Source organism: Capra hircus, chromosome 8 (genome assembly GCF_001704415.2).
Source record: "Capra hircus breed San Clemente chromosome 8, ASM170441v1, whole genome shotgun sequence".
Classification (NCBI taxonomy): domain Eukaryota; kingdom Metazoa; phylum Chordata; class Mammalia; order Artiodactyla; family Bovidae; genus Capra; species Capra hircus.
In genome coordinates this window covers 88,829,962-88,857,592 of record NC_030815.1, presented here as the reverse complement: position 1 = coordinate 88,857,592, position 27,631 = coordinate 88,829,962, and the positions used below count along the sequence as shown (strand labels likewise).

At 39.0% G+C, this 27,631-nt stretch overlaps 1 protein-coding gene across 2 annotated transcripts in view; it reads right to left on the bottom strand.

Moving 5' to 3' along the window:
• Positions 1-27,631, bottom strand: part of SHC3 (SHC adaptor protein 3) — a 186,882-nt gene that overhangs the window by 26,579 nt on the left and 132,672 nt on the right. Inside the window, exons 7-11 of one of the 2 annotated variants that reach the window (XM_018052523.1) lie at positions 25,681-25,807; positions 7,329-7,479; positions 6,257-6,344; positions 3,590-3,748; positions 35-330 (exon numbers count right to left, since the gene is read on the bottom strand). In XM_018052523.1, coding sequence (XP_017908012.1) covers positions 35-330; positions 3,590-3,748; positions 6,257-6,344; positions 7,329-7,479; positions 25,681-25,807 — 821 coding nt within the window. Of the gene's footprint in view, positions 1-34; positions 331-3,589; positions 3,749-6,244; positions 6,345-7,328; positions 7,480-25,680; positions 25,808-27,631 lie in introns of both variants that reach the window. The other variant, XM_018052522.1, reaches the window with a different exon arrangement.

The window sequence follows — 27,631 nt, the reverse complement described above, 5'->3', positions numbered from 1 at the left end:
GGCCAGTGCAGGCCACACTCCGCCCTGTGCTCACCGTGCCTTCTGGGTCCACGAGCAGCAAGTGTTTGGCCTGGCCGTTATGCATGCCAGTGAGGACGAAGGATCCCGGGTTGCTGGCACTCTTCCTGACCAAGAAGTCTCCGTCTCTCTTTAGCAGCCCCTCCGCCTCCTTCCTACTCATCTCCCCTTGGTACCAAGGCTCTGCTTTCAGTTCTTCCAGCATCTTGGCATCTGGTGCTCTGGGTGAGACGGGGCTGATGCATTCCATGGAGGCTGCCTTGCTCAACACAGGCCCCAAGGACTGAATCTTGAGAGCATCTTCAAAAGGCTCTGCCAACAACATGTGCCAGCAACATGTCAATTCCAAGGAGAGCAAAAGATAAACAACACAATGTGAGGTTTGGCAATGCAAAGACAACTTTGATCAGGAAAAAAAAAAAAAGTAAAGTAGAGAAAACTGACTGGCTGGTGAGATAACAAGATTCTCGTAATGGCATTTGAAAACACAGCCCCAGACTTGGCATGACTCTTTCTGATGACTCTGCTTTCCCAAGACAGCTGGGCATTGTGTCTTGTGCCAAAGATTCAAGCACACCCTTTGTCTCACTAGTTAGAATGACTTCATTTTTGCATGCTGCAAGAGGCTAGGCATACTACATGCCACCTACTTTCTCTGGTACATTGGCTAGCCTCTTCAACAAATGTGCTCTCTTCTGAATAAAAATCTGTCAATACCAAAGAAAATACACAAAGGAAAAGACAACTTGCAAGGTTTTGTGCAAAACCGAAACCCAGCCCAACAAATGTTTCTTTCAAAATCTTTGTATTAGGTGCATTTTTTAAAAGAGAAGAAAACCAACATTTATTAGCGGCCTTTTGTGTGACTTGCCCCAGGCTAGGAGCTCTACCTCCCTTTGACATTCACTTGTTTCCCTGGGGGAAAAGGCTCTTGTATGAATGTTTGAGATTGAGCTTGACTCCATGCCCTTCAGAACACACTTCTCACTACGGGGCATTGCTCTAAACAGCAACAAATATCAGCAGTGAGAGAAGTCGACAGGCACATCTAATTAAATCTCAATGTTGGATTTTCAAACAAAGCAATACATACAACAGCACTCTGAAAAATGCACACAGTGCTACACAAAAGTAAGGTGTTGTGATGTTTATTGAGGACCACACTGCCAACATGCTATAATGCAAACACCACAAGACCAGGAAAGTTTCTCTCCTGGGCATAGCTACATCCCCAGAGACCAACACTGCTCCTGGGTCGTAGTTTGTACCCTATAAACATTCAGGGAGTGCTCTAAAATAAAACCATTTGTTAAATGTTAGCAGAGAATGGGCAGAAGTGAATAAATGAAGCCAAAACTAAGACATTTTGACAACTTATTAAATTATTTACAGATTTGGGGACCCCCCCCAAAAAAAGAAGAGGTTAAAACTATGGGCTAAAATTGTTTGTGTATTTTCTTTTTTCATTCTACTTTTTCCCCTGATTACCCGGAGTAGTTGAAAATTTGTGTTCTATTTCTATACCATCACCATCACCACGACATCACCATCATTATGACCATCATCTCCGACCCACTAGCACCAGCATCACTATCACTATCAACATCACCATCACCCACACCACTATCACCATTTCATCATTATTGGCACCTTCATGACCATCATTATCATCACCACCACCGTCAGTACCATTACCAGAACAATCACTATCACTATTGTTATTTAGATATAGTGGTTCAAGATACTGCTTCCCTGGTGGCTCAGACGGTAAAGAATCTGCCTGCAATGCAGGAGACCAGGGTTCAATCCCTGCGTCAGGAAGATCCGCTGGAGAAGGGAATGGCAACCCACTCCAGCATTCTTGCCTGGAAAATCCCATGGACAGAGGAGCCTGGCAGGCTACAGTCCATGGGGTCACAAAGAGTCAGACACGACTGAGTGACTAACACTTGGACTTGGGTTTCAAGATAAACAGAGCACTGGGTCTACTTCTGCAATACTTTTCAATAGACATTAGCTTCTCCGGGACTCTTTCTACTTTCTCTCTCCCCTTCTCTAGTTTTGGGAGTAGGAGTGGAAATTGAGGGATGAGAAAAGGGTGGCTTGGGCTTTCATTTTTCCCATCTCAAACCCCAGCCTAATCTAACTCTCCTCCGGCTCTGGGGCCAGAATTCACTGGCAACTTCACTAAATTAAGCAGTGAAAATGGTCTGCCATAAATTCAACTACTAAAATGAAGTTGGGAAACATTGTTAAAACTGGAGCAGAGGATCAAGGAGCTAACAGTCGGTTCTAAATTTTGCAAAGTCGCTTTATACCTCCTAGGCTACTTCCACTTTTTTTTTTAAATGAAGAGATTGGATTAGATGATTCTGCAGTTCTTCTGGCTCTGGTGAATTTCTGTCTGTAATCCTGGGAGAAATGGACTATTGTTGTCATGGAGTAGTCTATTCATAAAAGCACTCAATCCTATCCTCACCCACATACAATACCAAGTATTCAACCAGCAGTGAATTTACCAAACTTCTGGGATTCTCTATTTCCTCCTCTGCCAAAGAGTAATAATAATGATAATAATAATATCTACCCATAAGACTAATGGAAAAATAAATAATATGCACCTTGCCACGTGGTAGAAACTCACTAAATACTAGTCTCCTCTCCTTCCCTCTTTAGCCGGTAAAATTCTCAAGGAAGTTGAAAAAGGTATCTGGGGATGTAAAGCCATCTGTGAGTTTGGAATGCTCTTTCACAATTCTTTAACAACAATCTACACTTTCATTAACCAGTTCACAGATGATTTATTTTTCCCAATCTATGTGACAAACAGAGGTCGCTGACACACATCACATGAGTGCAAGCAACCGCAGTTTGTGGTCACTCTTCTCACCCCGTTTTATTTTTCATCAGACATTTGTCACTACCTGTAACGCATGGCGGTTATTTAAACTCCATGACAGTAGGGACTTTGTCTATTTTGTTTTCCTGTATATCCCCAGTAAATAGAATAGTATTTGACACCTGGTAGGTGTTCAGTGGAGAGGAAGAAGGGGAGAGGAAAAGTGGGTGTGTGTACAAAAACACGTGGGTGTATTACAATTTCTCGCTTACGTGTTAGTTTTGTTCAGCAGATTAAGAGTTCTGTGAAAACAGGGGCCAAGGCATTTCAGCTTGGCATCCTTAAAACTGATACAGTATTTAAGGCACACAATATCCAATTAATACCTAAGTGAATAAATAAATGAATCCATTCATTTATGTATATCATATGTCTCAATGTGATTGAGACAAAGTTAATTATAAAAGGAGGGGGAAGTTGCTTTGTCTTCCGCAGAGAACTGTAGAGAAGGTTGTAATATGAAAGCAGGGGTCGGCCAAATTCAAAGCCTTGAAAAACTCAATCATAACACAGAAAAAAAAAAAAACCAGCTAATCAGCATCCTTCATCAAAACCACTCTGGAAGAAAATTCAGTAATTGCACAGATTTCAAAGAAAAGACAAAGTTAAAAAAAAAACAAAAAACCAAACAGCCTTAAAAGAGAAAAAAAACAATACCAAATGGAAACGCACTCATGTCAAAGAGGTCTTTCCGCGGACTGCTCTCTGCACTGCTGCCCGTGGCAGGCCCCGTCTGCTGGGGGATTCGCTGGGTATTGACATAGGTGGGGGCTTCTCCCGTAGGAGCCACATGTGATTTCCCTTCAGGCATGCTGTAGATGTCCAAGGATCCTGCAACAAGGAAACAGACCTCCTTTTTCTTCTGATCATGATGCTTTTCATGTTAAGCCAGCCAGTGTTTCACAGAGAAGTTCCTTTAGTCCATTCATAAGAAAATCCTTCTTTCAGATGCCCATCTATTAACTCTCTTCTCTGACCCTCTTACCCTGCTGTGCTTCGGCTAGGATACTCTCCACTCCTTCCTGTCAAAATGGGACATGCTAGCCCAGGATGATGGACACCATGAAGGTTAGGAGCCCTGTCAAGACCCTAGGCCCATCTGACTCAGGCCGGGGGCCAGGAGGGGCAGGGGAACTACACCCGCCACAGAAGCTCCCTCAGCCTCCTCATTCCCTCTGCGAAGGACTGAGAGCAAAATAACTGAGCAGGAGAACAACGAGCCTTAATTCCACTGCTCTTTTTTTAAGTGTAGGTGAATGCTTCATATATTAACTCTAAAGAAATGCAATGTATTTCCAATGCTCTGGCCCCATTTTTAGAAATAAAGTAATATTTACCCCCATTTGCTTCCTAATGAATTTAAACACTTTCCTTATAAAACAGAATCAGGCTTGTGTCAGCATGGGACTTCCCAACTGAAGCAAGACTGTTGAGGCCCAACTTGGGGGGGAGGTCACTGTTATTGTCACCCAAGGTGAATGAAGGGTGTGGCCCTGTTCAGGTCACCATCTGATTCTTTGTACAGGTCACTATTTGTAACAAACTTCCGCAGATACTCTCAAGACCACCTTGGACCTGGAGAGAAGTCACCTCTCCAGGTGGTGGGGCATGAGAGTCAGCTCAATTCAACCGGCAAGAGTGGGTTCAGGATTCTTTAGGAAGCTTTCCCAAGAGCCCACTGAAGGGCTTTTGGCAGACCACTGTCTCTGCCTATAAGTCTGAGAATGCAAGTGTCCTGAGAAAGTCATCAACTTCAGATGGTTGCAAGTGTTGAGTACAGGGCAGGGAGATATACACTCCTTGGTGGTGATATCCAGAGTTCAGTTTCATTTAGGGGAAATGGCTGCTAGCAGATTAATAGGGGTTTATTTGTTCTATGGACAAGGTATTATTTGCTTTCCAATAAAACTTAAAATTCATTAAGAGTCATGAGACTCAAGTTTCAGGTCAAGTCTCATTTTTTCTCTGGTGAATTTGTTACATTGTCTGTTCTTAATCTGGCTGGAATAACTTGGATATAAAAAAGACCTCATTTTCAAATAAATCTAACAAGTTTTTCAATACAGTCAATATCTAATGTAAGTAATGTGTCTCTCTTAGTCTTTAATAGTTATTCTATGTCTAAGTACATGATTGTTGTATAAAATGCTTTAAATGTATACAGAACAAAGCTGAAAATGTAAAAAAGTGCCTCTGGCAAAGTTGTAACTTTAATTTGCTATTTCCATCCTATTCTGAGGTAGAGTCATGTAGTTTGACTCTTTTATGGATTATTAACTGGGCAGCACAAACAGGTCATCTTTAAGCTGGGACAGGCATGACATAAAATTATTTCACGGAAGGAACATTTTAAAAATATATTGTCATTTACCCACTGGCACAAATGGCAATAATGTAGGTGAAAACCTTAATGTTAAACCAACAAATGGTTAAAATATATACATAGAAGCATACATCGGATCTTAATTCATTTATCACTCCATCTCCTTCAGACCCTGTAGCCAGGACCCTGGAACCATCAAAAGTTCTCGAAATGTTTGAGGAGGTAAAATGCTTAAAATTAAAAGAAACCTTTAAAATGTATAGATACATACATGTGTATGCTTGTCTAAAAATAACTGTCTAGAGAATAGAGACTGACATTAGCAATTAAACTAAATAGTACTTAATTAGTCACACTATTTTTAATGTGGGATGTAGGTGCATGCTTATAGGTTTGATAAGAAGTGAAATGTCCTCTAAAAGGACCCAGGCCCTGTGACAGACTTGTATTCCAGGTGCCATTTCTGCCGGGCTGGTGTCACTCCGTTCTTCCTAAAGGTGACTATAGAAGGAGGAGGTGGGGCAGAGGAATGGAAGGGAAAACTACATGCTGCCATTAGAAGCTACCAGGATTCAGTATTGACTCCAGAGTCTCCCACCTTAGCCTCGTTTGAACTGGGTGTGGAGTTGGCCCTGGGGAGGTGAATTCCTTAGTCCCTGGGAGGGGCAAGCCCTCCTGCTAGAGAAGGGCCTTAGATGCATGGTCTCAGTGTGCAGGAGAACAGGAAGAACTGGGAGGGGTGAAGAGTGAGCTGGTCCTGGTACCCAGGGATGGATTATCTGATGCACGCCCTCTGACATCCCTGACAGCCATTATTTCTATTTCTTTGATCTGGTATCCCTGACAGCCATTATTTCTATTTCTGTTATCCAGTTGGGAAACTGCAGCCCCACCCACAGCAGTTATTTCCAGTCAGCCATTCTGCCACTCCACAGGACAGGAACTACCCACTAGGGAGCACGTCACTTTTGAAAAGTAATTTTTATGTTTCTTGTCCACCTTACCTTGCCTCTCACCTTGCCTGACAGGTGTTTGCTGCCAGTCTTCACCAAACGGGTCTCCTAAGTGTCTTCCCTGGTAGTAAGTTTGCTCTTTTCCTGCAAACTATAGACATATGTAAATACAAAACAAGAAAAAGTCCTCCTCGTCTTGCGTCTCCACCTTTGAAAGCCATAATACTTTAGAAGGGACTTCAATGGCCAGTGGATTGCATCCGTGTTGTACTCAGTTTTCCCTTCATGCCTCACAGTTGACATGAAGATTTGGGAAGTTAGTCTGTGTGGGTGTGAAAAAGAGGCTACATCTCATCAAAACTACAGATGCTCCCTGCTTTCAGTAGCCCCCACCTCCCTTCCCTAAGTGTGACCATAAATTAAATTCTCTACATACAGCCACATCACGCAACATGCCTTAAAATAGATTTCAGTTAGAGAATATCTACGTGTCAGAACATAGTTCCCACCCAGCATATACACCTATAACCATTCATTCCTGGGCAAAGCCACCTTGTCGATTCCTTCTTATAGAGCTATTGACACTTGGCATCAGTGTTATTTACCACTTTTATTGTCATCCACATAAGGTAAGTGACATCAAAAAATTCCATTTAACAGAAATATCATAGAGATACCATAACTCTAGAAAGAGAATGCCTTACTAGAATTTTGAATTAGAGGGGAAAATCAGGGAGATAAGTAAAACAGAAAACCTCAAACAAAAACAAAAAACCTTATGTTAAAGGCTTACATTCTTTCTCTTTCCAGAGAACTCAAAGAACCCCAGGCTTTCAAAAGTCTTGAACTCTCTCTTTTCCTCATTAAGTTCACAATACAATGGGATTTGTCCTAGGATGAAGAGGGAACTTGCAGACTTGTATCTCAGGAATCACAATGGAGTTCCAAGGCATTTGACTAAATCTTGTGATGTTAAAGCAAAAGCTTCCCCTACTGTCTGCTTTATGAAATTCAAGGGGAGGAAGTTTGTGACTTTTTCTGTCTGGATAGAATATCAGCCTGAAAATAGAGTTAAAGAAAGCAATAGGAAATGAAGTTCAGTTAGCTACCATTCAAGGAAAGATATAAGACTCACCTGGGCTGTGTCAGGACCGTGGGGTCTGGCTTTCAGGCGAGCATCGGCAAACCCCCCTGGAGGAGGTGTCTTGCTTGGAATACTGTTGTAATACGGGTGGTCTGAGCCATCACTCTCCTCTTCAGTCCATGGCTCATCTAGACTCTGCATTCTGTTAAAAGAGGATTTTCAAGAACTTTAGCCAAAATTTGAGCTTATTGTCAAAACAAAAAAATCTAATGTTAGTAACTATAGTCCCAGAAAGCAGAGTTTAGTCACTCCCCCTTCAACTATCTAGGTCTCAGGCACATATAAAAAGCAGATGAATGATTCAGCCAAATATCCCTGCCTTATTCACAGTGCTACCCTTTAGAAAATTCCAGTCTTATTTGAAGCAGAAAAGAACTCCTTCATTAAAAGTACATTTTAATGAGGAAAGACATAGTTTATATGTAATGATAATCAGCTGCTTGAGGTATTGACACACATTTTAGTATATCATGAAATTTACCCAAAACAAAATTAACTTTAACGGAGATTTAGTGACATCAAGGAAATTGGCAGAGTAAGGACCTCTGAATTATTCTATCTTCTGTAATGACAACAAGAAAGCTAGCAAAAAATGTTTTCATGATCAACATTTTTAGAACTCTGGAAATTAATCAGAAGTTTGTACCAATCTAGAGAGTGTTTTGAAGAAGGCAATGGCACCCCACTCTGGTACTCTTGCCTGGAAGATCCCATGGATGGAAGAGCCTGGCAGGCTGCAGTCCATGGGGTCGCACAGAGTCAGACACAACTGAAGTGACTTGGCAGCAGCAGCAGCAGCAGCAGCAGCAGCAGCAGCAGCAGCAGCAGAGAGTGTTTATTAAACAAACAAAAAAAGGACATAAATAGCTGTCAGGACAAGAGTTTTGTTGTATTTTAACTTGCTCTGTTTCCATCTCCAGGGTAGACTTAAAAGCCAAAATCCAGTAGTCTCAGTGAAAACCAGCTGCCTAAATAGCTAGACATGGGAGGAGCAAAAAAGCATTTCAGTTCAGTTATGTTGCTCAGCCGTGTCTGACTCTTTGCGACCCCATGAATCGCAGCACGCCAGGCCTCCCTGTCCATCACCAACTCCCAGAGTTCACTCAGACTCACGTCCATCGAGTCACTGATGCCATCCAGCCATCTCATTCTCTGTGGTCCCCTTCTCCTCCTGCCCCCAATCCCTCCCAGCATCAGAGTCTTTTCCAATGAGTCAACTCTTCACATGAGGTGGCCAAAGTACTGGAGTTTCAGCTTTAGCATCATTCCTTCCAAAGAAATCCCAGGGCTGATCTCCTTTAGAATGGACTGGTTGGATCTCCTCACAGTCCTGTAAATTCCTATTCCCAGAAAACAGTCATTATGACCTTTCTGTTCATTCTCTATAACCTCCACTCCCAAAACTGTTTTTATTTGACCTGATTCAGAGCTTGCCTATGGAAAACAGCTTCTTCCATAAAGTCATTTGTCAAAAACAATTAGAGGCAATTATTTAACACTATAACTCCCTGAAACAATAGATAACATTTGGGCTAAAAAGTAAGCTAGTCAAAAAGCTTAACAGAAAAAGCTAGGAAATTATAAATTTTGACATATTTCTAGGAATCTAGGCATCTACATGTATGCATAGAACTGTTTTCACATCCGGGTTGTGTGCCTGCTCAGAAAAGATGTAAAAAGGCATTAGTTCTCATCTGCACTGACCTTGAAGTTTTGCACAAGCAGAAAGTCAAAACTAAAGCAGAGTTGTCAACTGCCTAGCCAAGTGTTAAAGGAATTCCCCAAGATTCACACAGAGCACCTCAGCAAAAACTGGGGGACTTGGTGGTTTCAGACATTTAAATCTCTCTTTGATCATTAGCTGCCTAATAAGTGAAATGAGCAGAGTTGTCAGTGGTCATATGTAACAAAATGTAGACTTGACCAAGTTAGTTTAGGAAAATCATTAAAACAAACAACCACAACAAACAGCAACAACAGCTACTCCAGTGAACACAGAAGTAATAAGAAAGTAAACAGTCATATTGTTTATATGGAGACCTTTTGAGCAATCTGGATAGAGGATAAAACCAGCCTCAACATTATCTTAAGCTAAGGCCTAATCCAGAGCAAGTGAATCCTAATTATTTTCAATTTATGAGAGATGAGGAAGCTGCAGAAGAAAAGCTTGAATCTAGCAGAGGTTTGTTCATGAGATTTAAGGAAAGAAACTATTTCCATAACATCAAAGTGCAAGGCAAAGCAGCAAATGCTGCTGTATTGATAGAAACAATTGCAAGTTATTTGGAGTATCTCACTAAGATAATGAAGGTAGCTACACTAAACAACAGACTTTCAGTGTAAACAAGATAGCTTCATATTGGAAGAAGACACCATCTAGGAATTTCAGAGCTAGAGAAAGTCAATGCCCAGCTTCAAAGAACAAACTGACTCTTGCTAGGGGCTAAAGCAGTCGGTGACTTTAAGTTAAAGCCGGTACTCATTTACCATTCTGAAAATTTTAGGGCCCTTAGGAATTATGCTAAATCTACTCTGTCTATGCTCTATAAACGGATCAGCAAAGTCTGGACAACAGCATATTTATTTATAGCATGGTTTACTGAATATTTTAAGCCCAATGTTGAGACCTATTGCTTGGAAAGAAACAATTCCTTTCAAAATATTACTACTCATTGACAATGCACCTGGTCACCCAAGAGTTCTAACTGAGATTGATGTTTTTATGCTTGCTAACACAACATTTATCCTGCAGTCCCTGAATCAAGGAGTAATTTCAACTTTCATGTCTTATTATTTAAGAAATACATTTCATAAGCCTATAGCTGCCATAAATAGTGATTCTTCTGATTGACCTGAGCAAAGTCAATTGAAAGCCTTCTAGAAAGGACTGAGCATCCTAGAGCATCAAAAACACTCATGATTCATGGAAAGAGGTAAAATCTTCAACATTAATAGGAGTTTGGAAGAAGTTAGTTTCAACCCTCATGGATGACTTTGAGGGGTTTAAGACTTACAGGGAAAATCTGTGTCTACACAGAACTTTATGAGATATAAATGCCTATATGATAACAGACAATATCAAATCAAAAACCTGAATTTCTGCCTTAATAAACTAGAAAATAAGAGTTAAACCCAAGCAAGCAGAAGGAAAAACAATAAAGATTAAGGTAGAAATAAAAATAGAAAATCAATAGCAAAAAGCAATGAAATCAAGATTTGTTTCTCAGAAAGATCAACAGTATTGATAAATCTATAGCTAGACTGACTAAGAAAGAAGACAGCAGACTCAAATTACCAAAATTAGGAAGAAAAAAGGAAAAACTGCTACCAACCATACATGAATTAAAAGGATTATAAGAGAAACTATTAAAAATTATATACCAACAAATTAGATAATCTAGACAAAATGGGAAAATTCCTATGAAGACTCAATTTATCAAAAATAACTCAAGAAGAAATAGAAAATCTGAAGATAACTGTAACAATGAGACAAAATTAGTAATCAAAATCTTGCATCCCAAGAAAAGCCCAGAATCATATGGCTTCCTGGTGAATTCTAATATCTAAAGGAGAATTAATAGCAATTCTTCATAACTCCTCCAAAAAACAGAAGAGGAGGGAAGTTTTCAAACTAAATCTATGATGCCAGAATTATCCAGATGCCAAAACCAAAGACATTGCAAGAAAATAAAAAACTGCAGACCAATATCTTTTATGAATATGAATGGAAAAATCCTCAACAAAATACTAGCAAGCCAAAAATCCTCCAGCAAAATATTAAAAAAATAATGCAGCATGACTAAGTGATATTTCTATGGTAATGCAAGGTTGTTCAAACATTCAAAATCAACTAAAGTAATATATCATACCAATAGAATAAAAACAAATGCCAAATACTCATATCTAGACACAGAAAAATCATTTGACAAAATCTGACAGTTTTCCATGATAAAAAAAAACCCTCAAAAATCTTGGAATTAAAAAGGCATTTTTCTCAACCCAAAAAAGAGAATCTATGAAAAGTCCATAGCTAAGAACACGATTAATGGGAAAATTCTGAATATTTTCCTCCTAAGATCAGGAACATAATAAGTTTGTCCCATCTTTCCATCTCTATTCATTGTACTAGAGATTCTAGCCAGGACAATTATATAACAAAAAGAAATAAAAGGCATTCAGATTAGTAAGTCAGAATAAAACTATATTTTGTTGCACAGGACATGATCTTGTATATAAAAAATACTAAGGAATACACATATACACCCAAATTATTAGAGCTAACTGAATAATAAAAAATGAATGAGTTCAGCAAGTTTCCACAATACACAATCAGTGTATAAAATCAATTGTATTTTTATGTATTAACAATAAAAACAAAATTAACAAGCAATTTCACTTATTATAGTATCAAAAAGAATAAAAGATTTATTCTGTTGGTAGTAAAAATTATCAAAACAAGTGTAAGACTCATAACTAAAAATTACAAAACATTGTTGAAAGAAATTAAGGAATCCTAAATAAGTGGAAAGACATCCTACATTCATGAATTGAAAGATCTAATACTGTTAAGATGGAAGTACTCCCCAAATAGGTCTATAGATTCAAGATAATTTCTATCAAAATCACAATTGTCTTCTTTGGTAAAAATAAACAAGCTATGCTATTTATTTGAAATTGCAAGAGGCCCAGAATAGTGAACAGGGTCAAACATTAATAAAGAAGAATGTAGTTGGAGGACACATACTACCTCACTTCAAACTAACTATAAATCTATACAATTCAAGACTATATGGTATTTGCATAAGGATAGACATATAAATTAATGGAACAGAATTAAGAGTCCATAAATAAACCCATACATTTATAGTCAATAGATTTCAACAAGGATGCCCAAACAATTCATTATATAAAAGAATAGTCTTTTCAACAAATGGTGCTATGATGACTGGATAGTCATTTGTGAAAGTTGAACCCTTAAGTCACACCATATACAAAAATTAACTCAGATGGATTAAAGACCAAAATGTAAGAGCTAAAACTTAGAAGAAAACATAGATGTAAATTCTCGTGATCTTGGATTAGGCAATGGTTTCTTACACATGACACCAAAAGCAAAAGCAACCAAAAAGAAAATAAGTAAATTATTTGGACCTCATCAAAGTTAAAAGCTATGGTCCTTCAAAGGACATTATTAAGAAAATGCAAGACAACACAAAGAGTAAGAGAAAATATTTGCTAATTATATATCTGGAAAGAGAATTGTATCCAGAATATATAAATAATTTCTACAAGTCAACAATAAAAAGACAAATAATGCAGTCTTAAAAATGGACTAAGGATCCTGCCCATCAGAGGTTCAAGACCAGCTCCACCCACAAGAGGGCAGGCACCAGTCCCTTCTGCCAGGAAGCCTACTCAAGCCCTTAGACAAATCTCATCCACTAGTGGGAAGATGCCAGAAGCAAGAGGAAATACAATACTGAAGCCTGTGGAAAGGAGACCACAAACACAGGAAGTTATACAAAATGAGATGACAGAGAAATATGTTGCAAAAAAAGGCACAAGATAGAAACCCACAAGAACAACTAAATGAAGAGGAGACAGGCAATCTACCTGAAAAAGAACTCATAGTAACGATAGTAAAGATGAACCAAAAATCTCTGAAAAACAGTGGAGGTACAGATGAAGAATATACATAAACTGTTCCATAAACAACTAGAAGACTTAAAGAACAAATGAACAGAAGTGAATAATACAACAACTGAGATGAAAAATAGACTAGACAGAATTAATAGCAGAATAACTGAGGCAGAAAAACAAGTAAGTGAGCCGGAAGACAGAGTGATGGAAATCACTGTCACAGAACAGAATAAAGAAAAAAGAATGAAAAGAAATGAAGGTACTCTCAGAGACCTCTGGGACAGTATTAAATGCACCAACATTCACACTATAGGGGTCCCAGACAGAGAACAGAAAGAGAAAGGGCTGGAGAAAATAATTGAAGATATTCTAGTCAAAAACTTCCCTAACATGAGAAAGGAAACACTCACTCAAGTCCAGGAAGGGCAGAGAATCCCATACAGGATGAAACCATGGAGAAACAAACCAAGACACATATTAATCAAACTGACAAAAATTAAAGACAAAGAAAAAATGTGAAGAGTAACAAGGGAAAAGCAACAAGTAATACACAAAGAATCCCCATAAGGTTATTAGCTGATTTTTCAGCAGAAACTCTACACCAGAAGGCAGTGGCATGATGTATTTCAAGTGATGAAAGGGAAAAACCAACAACCAAGAATACTCTATCCAGAAAGGATATCATTTAGATCTGGTGGAGAAATCTAAAGCTTTACAGACAAACAAAAGCTAAGAAAACTCAGCACCACTAAACCAGCTTTACAGCAAATGCTAACAAACTTCTCTAGGTAGAATGAGACCAGCAACCTAAAACATGAGGCTTTGTACATATATAGACTTTGTACATATGTAGACTGCTAGATCAGAACTGGTGACAGCAAACAAAAGCTACAATAGACACACATACAGAAAAGAAAAAGCAACGCAAACACAACACTAAAGATGGTCACCAAACCACAAGAGAAGAGAACAAAAGAAGATGCAAAGAGAAAAGAACTACAAAAACAAACCCCAAACAGTTAAGAAAATGGCTATAGGAACATGCATATCAATAATTACATTAAAAGTAAATGGATCAAATGCTTCAACCAAAAGACACAGACTGGCTGAATGGATACAAAACCAAGACCAATAAATATGCTGTCTACAAGAGACTCACTTCAGACCTAGAAACACATACGGGTTGAAATTGAGGGGATGGAAAAAGACATTCCTTGCAAATGAGAATTAAAAGAAAGCTGGAGCAGAAATACTTACATCAGTCAAAACAGACATTAAAATAAAGACTGTTACAAAAGACAAAGGTCATTACATAATGTTCAATGGATCAATCCAAGAAGATATAACAATTATAAATGTATCTGTACCCAACATAGGAGTACCTCAATATATAAAGCAAATGCTAACAGACATGAAAGGGGGAATCAACAGTAACACAATAATACTGGGGACCTTTAACACTTGCTTACACCAATGGACAGATCATGCAGAGAGAAAAGTAATAAAGAAACACAAGCCTTAAGTGACACATTAGATCAGATAGACTTAATTGATATCTATAAGAAATTCCATCCAAAAGCAGCAGAATACACTTTCTTCTCAGATGCACTTGGAACATTCTCCAGGATAGATAACATTTTGGACCACAAATCAAGACTTGGTAAATTCAAGAAAATTTGAATCATATTAATCATCTTTTCTAACCACAATGCTATGAGATTAGAAATCAATTACAGTAAAAAAAAAAATTTTGTTAAAAAGAAACACATGGAGATTAAGCAATATGTTACTAAACAATCAATGGATCTCTGAAGAAATCAAAGAGGAAATCAAAAAACATCAAGAGACAAATGGCACCAAAAACATCACAATCCAAAATCTGTGAGATGCAGCAAAAGCAGTTCTAAGAGGGACCTTTAGAGCAATCCAATCTTACTTCAAGAAATGAGAAAAATCTCAAGTAAACAACCTAAATTTACACATAAAGCAACTAGAGAGAGAAGAACAAACAAAAATCTCAACAATCCTCAAGAAGGAAAGAAGTCATAAAGATCAAAACAGGAATAAATGATATAGAGACAAAGAAAAAAATAGCAAAGATCAATAAAACTAAAAACTGGTTCTTTGAGAAGATAATGTTGATAAACCTTTAGCTAGACTCATCAAGAAAAAAAGGGAGAAGACTCAAATCAATAAAATTAGAAATGAAAAAAGAAGTTACAACAGACAAGACAGAAACACAAAGGACCATAAGCAACTATTGCAAGCAATTATGTGCCAGTAAAATGGACTATCTGAGAGAAATGGACAGATTCTTGGAAAGGTACAACTTTCAAAGACTGAAACATGTAGAAATAGAGAATATGAACACACGAATCACTGAAATTGAAACTGTGATTTAAAAACTTCCAACAAACAAAAGTCCAGAGCCAGATGGCTTCACAGATGAATTCTATCAAACATCTAGAAAAGAGTTAAAACCTATCCTTCTCAAACTAGTCCAAAAAATTATAGAGGAAGGAATACTCTCAAGCTCATTCTACACGGCCACTATCTCCCTGATATCAAAACTCAACAAAGATATCACACACAAAAAGAAAATTACAGGCCAACATCATTGATGAACAAAGACACAAAAACCCTCAACAAAATACTTACAAACTGAATCCAACAATACATGAAAAGGATCAACACATGATTAAGTGGTATTTATCCTGGGGATACAAGGATTTTTCACCATATGTAAATCAATCAATATAATACACCATACTAATGAACTGAAGAATAACAACTATATGATCATCTTAACAGAGGCAGAGAAAGCTTTTGACAAAATTCAATACCATTTACAAGAAAAACTCTCCAGAAAGTAAGCATAGAGATAATATAACATAACATAATATAGGCCATATATGACAAACCCACAGCAAATATCATTCTCAACAGTGAAAATTTTGAAAGAATTTCCTCTAAGATCAGGAATAAGACAAGGATGTGCAATCTTGCCACTTTTATTCAACATAGTTTTGTGAGTCCTAGCCACAGCAATCAGAGAAAAAAAAAAGAGAAATTAAAGGAATTCAAATTGGAAAACAAGAAGTAAACTTGTCACTGTTTGCAAATGACATGATACTATACATAGAAAGTCCTAAAAATGTTACCAGGAAACTACCAGAATAGAATTTGGTAAAGTTGCTGGATACAAAATTAATATACAAAAATCTCTTACATTCCAATACACTAACAACAAAAGATCAGAGAAACTAAGAGAAACTAAGAAAACAATCCCATTTATCACTGCATCAGAAAGAATAAAATACCTAGGAATAATCCTTGCTTTAAGGAGGCAAAAGACCTTTACTCAGAAAACTATAAGATACCGATGAGAGAAATTAAAGATAACATAAACAGATGGAGAAATATACCACGTTCTTAGATTGGAAGAATCAACATTGTCATAATGACTATACTACCCAAAGCAATCAGCAGATTCAATGAAACGTCTTTCAATTTACCAATAACATTTTTCACAGAATTACAGCAAGAAAAATTTTACAATTTGTATGGAAACACAAAAGACGCTGAAGAGCCACGACAATCTTGAGAAAGAAAAATAGAGCTGGGGGAATGAGTCTCTCTGACTCCAGACTATATTACCAAGCTACAGTAATCAAAACAATGTGGTACTCACACAAAAACAGAAATATAAATCAGTGGAGCAGAAAAGAAAGTTCAGAGATAAACTTGCACACCTACGGTCACCTAATCTACGACAAAGGAGGGAAGAACATACAATGAAGAAAAGACAGTGTCCTCAATAAGTAAGCTTGGGACAATTACATGTAAAAGAATGAAATTAGAACATGCTCTAACATCATACACAAATATAAATTCAAAATGGATTAAAGACTTACGAAAGACCAGACACTATAAAATGCTTACAGGAAAACATTGGCAGAACACTTTCTGACATAAATCACAGCAAGATCTTTTTTGGTTGATCTCCAAGATTAACAAAAATAAAAATAAACAAATGGGACCTAAATAAACTTAAAAGCTTTTGCACATCAAAAGAAATCATCAGCAAAATGAAAAGAGAGCCATAGAATGGGAGAAAATATTTTCAAACACAGCAACCAACAAGAGATTAATCTAAAATATGTAAACAGCTCATGCAGCTCATTATAAAGAACAAACAACCCAATCAAAAATGGGTGGAAGATCTAAAAAGACATTTCTCCAAAGAAGACATCCAGATGGTCAAAAATCACACAAAAAGATGCTCAATATCACTAATTACTAGAGAAATACAAATCAAAACTACAATGAGGTATCACCTCACACTAGTCAAAATGGCCATCATCAAAAAATCTTCAAACAATAAATGCTGGAGAGGGTGTGGAGAAAAGGGAACTCTCCTCCACCATTGGTAAATTGTACATTGGTAAAATGTAAATTGGTACAGCCACAATGGAGAACACTATGGAGATTCCCTAGAAAACTAAAAATAGAGCTACCATGTGATCTAGCAATCTTACTGATAGGCATAGTTCCAAAGAAAAATCATAATTTGAAATAATACATGCACCCCAATGTCCATTACTGCACTATTTACAATGGCCAGGACATGGAATCAACCTAAATGTCCATCGACAGAGGAATGGGTAAATAAGACGTGGCACATATATGCAGTGGAATATTTCTCAGCACTGAGTAAAGTAAATCAGACACAGAAAGATAAATATCATATGATGTTGTTTATACATGGGAATCTAACAAATAAATGGTACAAATGAACCTATTTATGAAACAGAAATTGTCACAGATGCAGAAAACGTTCTTATGGTTACTGGGGGGAAAAAGGGAGGGAGGGATAAACTGTAAGATTGGAACTAACGTGTGCACACTACTGTATACGAAACAGATAACTAACAAGAACCTTAGAAGAAAAGTTATGACCAACCTAGATAGCATATTCAAAAGCAGAGACATTACTTTGCTGACTAAGGTCCGTCTAGTCAAGGCTATGGTTTTTCCTGTGGTCATGTATGGATGTGAGAGTTGGACTGTGAAGAAAGCTGAGCACTGAAGAATTTATGCTTTTGAACTGTGGTGTTAGAGAAGACTCTGGAGAGTCCCTTGGACTGCAAGGAGATCCAACCAGTCCATTCTAAAGGAGATCAACCCTGGGATTTCTTTGGAAGGACTGATGCTATAGCTGAAACTCCAGTGCTTTGGCCACCTCATGCAAAGAGTTGACTCATTGGAAAAGACTCTGATGCTGGGAGGGATTGGGGGCAAGAGGAGAAGGGGACGACCGAGGATGAGATGGCTGGATGGCATCACTGACTCGATGGACATGAGTCTGAGTGAACTCCGGGAGTTGGTGATGGACAGGGAGGCCTGGTGTGCTGCGATTCATGGGGTCTCAAAGAGTCGGATATGACTGAGAGACTGAACTGAACTGAACTGAACTGAACTGAACAAGAACCTAGTGTATAGTTCAGGGAACTCCATTCAGTACTCTATAATGACCTATATGGAAAGAAAATCTAAAAAGAAGTGGAGATATATACATATATATATATAACTGACTCACATTGTTGTATAGCAGAAAGTAACACAGCACTGTAAGTCAACTGTAATTTTTAAAATAGGCTATGGATTTGAGCAGACATCTCTCCAAATAAGATATACAAATAGCCAATAAGCACATGAAAAGATGCTTGACATCAATAGTCACCAAGAAAATGCAAATCAAAATCACAATTAGAGACCACTTTGTACTCACTAGGATAGCTAAAATCAAAATGATGGACAATAACAAATACCAGTGAAATTGAAACTCATATATTCTGGTAAAAATATAAAATGGTACAACCACTTTGGAAATCCGTTTGGCAGTTTCTAAAACTTTAGCACAGAGTTACCATGCTGCTGCTACTGCTGCTAAGTCACTTCAGTCGGGTCTGACTCTGTGTAACCCCATAGACGGCAGCCCACCAGGCTCCCCCGTCCTGGGGATTCTCCAGGCAAGAACACTGGAGTGGGTTGCCATTTCCTTCTCCACTGCATGAAAGTGAAAAGTCAAAGTGAAGTCGCTCAGTCATGTCCGACTGTTCACGACCCCATGGACTGCAGCCTCCCAGGCTCCCCCGTCCATGGGATTTTCCACACAAGAGGACTGGAGTGGGGTGCCATTGCCATATGACTAGGTAATTCTATTCCTAGTTATATACCCAAGAGTATTGAAACATCTGTTCACACAAGAACTTGTACACATATTCACAGCAGCACAATTCATGAGAACTAAAAGGTAAAAACAACTCTAATATCCATAAACCAAGGAATGAATAAACGAAAGGTAACAAATGTATGCAAAAGAAAATTATTAAAACCCCAAAATGCCATACTAATACATGCTACAACATAGCTTAACTTCGAAAACAATCCAATAAGTGAAAGAACTCAAGCACATACTGTATGATTCCATTCATATAAAATATCCAGAACTGGCAAATCAATGAAGACAGAAAGTAGAGCAACGATTATCTGGGGAGAGAAGATTGCAAGTTGGGGAATTAACTGCTAATAAGTATGGAGTTTCTTGCTGGGGTGATGAAAATGTTCTGGAATTATCTAGGAATGATAGTCATACAGTCTCTGACAGTACTAAATACTACAGAACTATATATTCCAAAAGGGTATTTTCATCCTAAATTATATATCAAAAATTTTTTTTTAATAATCAAAAGAGATTTGACTACATTTGAGTTCTTTTTCATTGTCTTCTCTAGTTTTGTGTTGAAAATGACCCTGGATCTTGGCAAGAATAATCAGAGGAAAAATCTTCTAAGGAAAATCAGACCATACCAAAAATTCCATTCATTTAAGATTACAATTTTTGATTTCCAGTTGGAGATGGGAGATGATTCCAGATACAGAGTCTGTCTCCCAATGATTAACACAATGAGCAAAAAATAATTCACAAATAATGAGTAAAGTCATCCAACCAGCAGCAGCAGGAGTAGATAGAGGAAGCCATGTGCGCCAACCTGAAACTTTGAGATGCTGGGGCAGCCTACTGGGCCCTAACGCACCACGCTCACTCCACACTCATCTGTCCCCAACTCTATTCTGAGGAATGTGGACAAAGAAGCTGATTATACCAAATTCTCACACTTCCAGCTCATTCCCAATTTGAAGAGAAGTGGCCTGAGCAAGCAAGAAGCAAACCCAAGGCGAACTGCTCACAAACAGAACCTCCTGTCTTGCTGGCCTCTGGGAAATCTAGAAGGAAAATGGGCCAATGACTTCTGCAATCCAAGGTCTCTGGAAAAGGGTGGGGAGGGGACAAAGAGTGTGGCAGCTGGAGGCAAGATGTGCTCTCTCATGGCCCCAGCAGGGCCAGAAGGTGACACATTCCCACCTGATGGGTCTCAGACCTGCTCAGTGGACACAAGCAGCTTGTCAGACCAGATGAGAATGATGCCAGGGACCAGGACCCCTGGTTGATGCTCTGCTTTAGAAATTTTATACCATTACTTGCATATTGGATTCAAAGTTTTCTCAATAGATAAGATCTCTCTACTTCATTTCCTTTCCCCAAAACATCTTCAAATTTTATTATATAGAAACATGTAAGGACTTCACACCTTAAGTATATGCCCAGAGAAGCATGTAGTTCAATTAACTCTCCCCATTCATTTTTGTACATACTAATTTAATAGTATTTATTTGACTTTTGTGTAACATTTTGAAAGTACAGAAAAGCTAAATTAATATAAAAGACACCTACACATCCACCACTGAGATTAAAAAAGTGTGAACATTTTCCTATATTTAATTCCTTTCTTTTTAAAGAAATAAAATTTGTCAGACTCACATTGGATGAATAAGTATGTGATATTTTCAGTAAAATGTTAATAGTAGAATCTAGGTGGTTGGTTGTACAGGTGTTCACTGCAAAATTCATTTTACATACTGGAATACTATTCTTATAAAATGTTAGGGAAGAGATACACTTAACAAAACCAGTTATAGCCCACCCCAAGCCCCTGTTGGTTTTCCAGGTGGCTCAGTAGTAAATAGTCTGCCTGTCAATATAGGATACATAGGTGGCGTGAGTTCAGTCCCTGAGTCGGGAAGATCCCCTGAAGGAGGAAATGGCAACCCACTTCAGTCTTCTGGCCTGGAGAATCCCAGGGACACAGGAGCCTGGTGGTCTACAGTCTATGGGGTCACAAAGAGTCGGACATGACTTAGCATGCATGCATGCACCTGGCTTCTATGTACAAAAATTTGGGCTTCCCAGGTGACACAGTGGTAAAGAATCTGCCTGCCAATGCAGGAGATGCAAGAGCCACGGGTTCGGTCCGTGGGTCAGAAAGATCACCTGGAGTAGGAAATGGCAAATCACTCCAGTATTCTTCCCTGGAAAACTCCATGGACAGAGGAGCCTGGCGGGCTACAGCCCATGGGGTCGCAAAGAGTTGGACATGACTGAACATGCATGCATACATGTTCCTGTCATCCTCACATGTCCTAGAGTTGGTATGTAATATTCTTGCACGTTTTTATACTCTTTATACACATGCATTTATCCATAAGCTACATATACAGTTATTTATGTGTTTTTAAAATTTCCATAAATGCTTCATATCTTTTTTTACTTCATTTAAAATGTTTGAGATTCATTTTGATAATACACATATACTGATGAATTCTGTTTAATGACTATATTCCATTATAAAATAAAATTTAGAACTTTGTTCACCCACTGTCCTGTGAAGGGCTATAGGGTCCCCACTACTTACTAACTTTTTTTTCACACAGCTTATACGAGTTTGCAGAAGTCCTTGTCAACCAGGAAAAATGGGGCTTCCATAGGCACCCCCACAATGAATACCTTAAAAGAAATTTTCCAGCGGATAAAAAAAAAATTAAAAATCTCTTTCAAGAAAGATGAAGACTTCAGAGAGATAATGAAGACAGAGGAATATAATGCCTTCACAACTAAGTCTGGAATATAGCCATAGAAGTTGGAGGGAAAGTAAATTCAGGAGAAATTAACCTTTATTGACAGTGAACACACCATTGTAATAAGCTTTCAGTAGGAGAAGTGACTAAATGATCAATATGCCTCATTACTTTCTTTTTAGTGCTGCATGGAATATTCTTATCTCCTAAGGAAACTCAAGAGTAGACGCTGAACATTTTTTATGATAAACTAAACATCTCACAATTCCTGTTTACATTTACTATTTCATTTAATGTTTAAATGAAACATTTAACCTCAGTTCTAGACCTTCTAGAACACACCAAAAAAAGTTTCTTTTCATCAGAGGGGACTGGAATGCAAAAGTAGGAAGTCAAGAGATACCTGGAGTAACAGGCAAGTTTGGCCTTGGAGTACAAAATGAAGCAGGGAAAAGACTAAGAGAATTTTTCCAAGAGAGCATACTGGTCATAGCAAACATCTTCTTCCAACAACACAAGGGACAACTGTACACATGGACATTGCCAGGTGTTCAATACCGAAATCAGATTGCTTATATTCTTTGCAGCCAAAGATGGAGAAGCACTATACAGTCAGCAAAAACAAAACCAGGAGTTGACTGTGCTTCAGATCATGAACTCTGTATTGCCAAGTGCAGACTTAAATTGAAGAAAGTAGGGAAAAAATACTAGACCATTAAGGTATGACCTAAATTAAATAAATCCCTTATAATTATACAGTGAAAGTGACAAATAGATTCAAGGGATTAGATCTGATTGATAGAGTGCCTGAAGAACTATGGTCGGAAGTTTGCAACATTGTACAGGAGGCAGTGATCAAAACCATCCCCAAGAAGAAGAAATGCAAAAAGGCAAAATGGTTGTCTGAGGAGGCCTTACAAATAGCTGAGGAAAGAAGAGAAGTGAAAGGCAAGGAAAAAAGGAGAGATATATCCATCTGAATGCAGAGTTCCAAAGAATAGTAAGGAGAACTAAGAAAGCCTTCCTAAGTGATCAATGCAAAGAAATAGAGGAAAACAATAGAATGGGAAAGACTAAAGATCTCTTCAAAAAAATTAGAGATACCAAGGGAAAGTTTCATGCAAAGATGGGCTCAATAAAGGACAGAAATGATATAGACCTAACATAAGAAGATATTAAGAAGAGGTGGCAAGAATACACAGAAGAACTATACAAAAAATATCTGCATGACCCATATAACCATGATGGTGTGATCACTCATTTAGAGCCAGACATCCTGGAGTGAGAAGTCAAGTGAGCCTTAGGAAGCGTCAGTATGAACAAAACTAGCGAAGGTGATGGAATTCCAGCTGAGCTATTTCCAATCCTAAAAGATGATGCTGTGAAAGTGCTGCACTCAATCTGCCAACAAATTTGGAAAACTCAGCAGTGGCCACAGGACTGGAAAAGGTCAGTTTTCATTCCAATCTGAAAGAAAGGCAATGCCAAAGAATGCTCAAACTATCACACAATTGCATTCATCTCACACACTAGTAAAGTAATACTCAAAATTCTCCAAGCTAGGCTTTAACAGCACATGAACTGAGAACTTCCAGATATTCAAGGTGGATTTAGAAAAGGCAGAGGAACCAGAGATCAAATTGCTAACATCCACTGGATTGTCAAAAAACCAAGAGAATTCCAGAAAAACATTTACATTAACTATGTTAAAGTCTTTCACTGTGTGAATCATAACAAACTGTGGAAAATTCTTAAAGAGACAGGAATACCAGATGACCTTACCTGCCTACTGAGAAATCTGTATGCAGGTCAGGAAGCAACAGTTAGAGCTGGACATGGAACAACAGATTGATTCCAAATTGGGAAAGGAGTACATCAAGGCTGCATATTGTCACCTTGCTAATTTATCTTATATGCAGAGTACATCATGCAAAATGCCAGGCTGGATGAAGCACAAACTGGAATCAAGATTGCCAAGAGAAACATCAATAACTTCAGATATGCAGATGACACCACCCTTATGGAAGAAAGTGAAGAAGAACTAAAGAGCCTCTTGATGAAGGTGAAAGAGAACAGTGAAAAAGCTGGCTTAAAACTCAACATTCAAGAAACTAAGATCATGGCATCCAGTCCCATCACTTCATGGCAAATAGATGGGGAAACAATGGAGACAATGACAGACTTAATTTTCTTGGGCTCCAAAATCACTGCAGATGGTGACTGCAGCCATGAAATTAAAAGACGCTTGCTCCTTGGAAGAAAAGCCATGACCAACCTAGACAGCATATTAAAAAGCAGAGACATTACTTTGCCAACAAAGGTTCATATAGTCAAAGCTATGTTTTTTCTAGTAGTCATGTATGGATGTGAGAGTTGGACTATAAAGAAAGCTGAGCACCAAAGAATGGATGCTTTTGAACTGTGGTGTTGGAGAAGACTCTTGAGAGTCCCTTGGACTGCAAGGAGATCCAACCAGTCCATCCTAAAGGAAATCAGTCCTGACTATTCATTGGAAAGACTGATGCTGAAACTCCAATATTTTGACCACCTGATGTGCACAAATAACTCATTGGAAAACCCCCTGATGCTGGGAAAGATTGAAGGCAGGAGAAGAACAGGATGACAGAGGATGAGATGGTTGGATGGCATCACCAACTCAATGGACCTGAGTTTGAGCAAGCTCCAGGAGTTGGTGATGGATGGGGAAGCCTGGCATGCTGCAGTCCATAGGGTCGCAAAGGGTCAGACATGACTGAGCAACTGAACTGAACTGAACTTAATGTTTAAAATATTGCAAGCTTCTATTATTCTTATTTTACAAAGAAAACTTATTGTTCAGTCAGTAAGTTGTGTCCAACTCTTTGTGATGCCCACGCACTGCAGCTCGCCACACTTCCCTGTCCTTCACTGTCTCCTGGAGTTGGCTCAAACTCATGTCCATTGAGTTGGTGATGCCATCCCACCATCTCATCCTCTGTCCCCCAACTTCTTCTCCTCTTGCTCTCAATCTTTCCCAGCTTCAGGGTCTTTTCCAAGGAGTCAGCTCTAAGCATCATATGGCCAAAGGATTGGAGCTCCAGCTTCAGCGTCAATCCTTCCAACAAATATTCATGGTTGGTTTCCTTTCGTATTGACTGGTTTGATCTCCTTGCAGTCCTAGGGACTCTCAAGAGTCTTCTCCCTACAGAGAAAAACTGCTGAGACAAAGATCAGGACCCTACAGCCACTGAGCCTGAAAGCTACAAAGTCCAATAAAGCAGAGCCATGCTGGTCATCCCAAGCATAGCGCCTCATGACAGGAGCCCCCGAATCAGGACTCTGTCTAACCCTGATGATGACAACAACAGCGCAGGTAGAACCCGGGGTGACACCCACCCAAGAAGACAACATATGGGGACATCACATGCTTGCAGAGGAAACAGAATAAAAACATATCACACTGGGTTTTTTTGGTAACCTTAGCTACTGTCACTATAGTTTCAAGAAAATGTTTTTCTAAACATTGGGAGCATCACCCATATGTCAGCTTCCATCTGTCGGTTTTCTGAGCCCCAGCCCAGCACCAGCCAGGTGTCCCCAGGCCCAGGAAGCCCTGTGATTAACTGTCTGTTCAGAGCACTCCTCAGGGAGCTGTTTTCTGGTTTTTCTCCTTTTAAGTTATTTTAAGAGGAAAGGGCAGAAAATGCAGAGAGGCCGCTGCAAATGGTGTCACAGCACTACTCACCGGTCATGAAGAGCAGCGATCTTGGAAGGACACTGCAAATACTGCTTAAACCGGAGCTCAAAGGCTTGTCCGATGGAGCCGATGACATCCTGGGCCAGCCCATCACAACACTCCAGAATGTGACAAGCTGTGGGAGCAAGGGACACAGCCCCATTAGAGGCAGACACTGGAGCTACCCAGGCTCCTTCTTCCTGAGGGTGAAACCCCGCAGCCTAGGGAAGAAGAGGGCGCCAAGGAGGTGGCTTTCATAACATGTCCTGGCAGCTCTGCCTGCAGCTTAATCCCAGGAGCCCCCAGACACAGCTTCACCACAGGGATCCATTTCTTAATAGCTTATTCTCTGCAAAAGTAAAGGTTCTGTTTGTAAGTTCATTTTAAATTTTTAAAATTCAACTTGATGGCTTTTCAATTGCTTGAGAGTATATAAAATATCAACTTTGAACTCAACTGGGAAATAGAGTTTGGAGGGAAATCTTAACATGGCAAAGGAATCCCTCTAAGACCCCATGAGCCTTAAAATTGGACTTAAATTGACTCTTTTTTTAAATGTATTTATTTTTAATTGGAGGATAACTGCTTCACAATGTTGTGTTGGTTTCTGCCACACATCAGCATGAATCAGCCTTAGGTATACGTATATCCCCTCCCTCCTGAACCTCCCTCCCCACCTCTCACTCCCTCCCACCCCATCTAGGTTGTCACAGAGCTGTGAGTTGAGCTGCCTGCATCATACAGCAAGTTCCCTCTGGCTATCTGTTTTGCACGTGGCAATGTATAAGCTTCAGTGCTGCTCTCTCAATTCATGCCACCCTGTCCCTTCCCTTGCTGGCTCCACAAGTCTGTTCTCTGTCTGCGTCTCTATTGCTGCCCTACAAATAGGTTCATCAGTATCATTTTTCTAGATTTCATGCATATGCGTTAATATGTGACATTTGTTTTTCTTTCTGACTTACTTCACTCTGTATAACAGGTTCTAGTTTCATCCACCTCCCTAGAACTGACTCAAATTCATTCCTTTTATGACAGGGTAATATTCCATTGAATACTTGTACAACAACTTCTTTATCCATTCATCTGTCAAAGGACATCTAGGCTGTTTCCATGTCCTGGCTATTGTAAATAGTGCTGCAATGAACATTGGGGTACATGTGTCTTTTAGAATCATGGTTTTTCTCAGGGTATATGCCTAATAGTGGGATTGCTGGTTCATATGGTAGTTTTATTCCTAGATTTTTCAAGAAATCTGTTCTCCATAATGGACTGTATCAATTTATATTCCCACCAGTCGTGTAAGAAGTTTCCCTTTTCTCCAGTATTTACTGTTTATAGATTTTTTTATTTTTTTGATGATGGCCATTCTGAACAGTGTGAGGTGATACCTCATTGTAGTTAAACAGACTCATACTGAATGAATCTTGAGGTTTCCTATGGCCTTGGAGGAAGTTGTTTGCTTATTTCCTAGGGGGAGTAAAGTGTCATCACCAAATGTGGCAACTCCAAGCACTAAGACTCAACTCAAAGCATCTTAACTTTTAAGATGCATTTATAGAGATACTAGTTAGCCAGTATGACCAACCCACCACATGCCATCTGCATCTACACCAGAAGAGCCTGGACAATCATGCTGCTTCTCATCAAAGAGGTGTTGGCAGTCAGATGAGGGCCCCTCAGGGACCTGGAGCAACCTTAACCCACTGGGGTGCCTGCCTTCCTGGTGGCCAGGAGGTGGCATAATCCATGTGGAACCTTCAGAGAAAAAAGGGTCAAATGGAGGAAGGTGCCAGAGAAGGCCCCCTCTGTTCTACAAGTAGAACTGTCTCCTCCCCAAACACATGTCCATGGCATCCCACAGAAACATCTCAGCCCCTCCACGTGGCACCCTGATCAGTGCAACATGTTCTGCTACTAATGAGATAAAGGCATTCTCCCTGGAGAAAATGACAGATGTGTG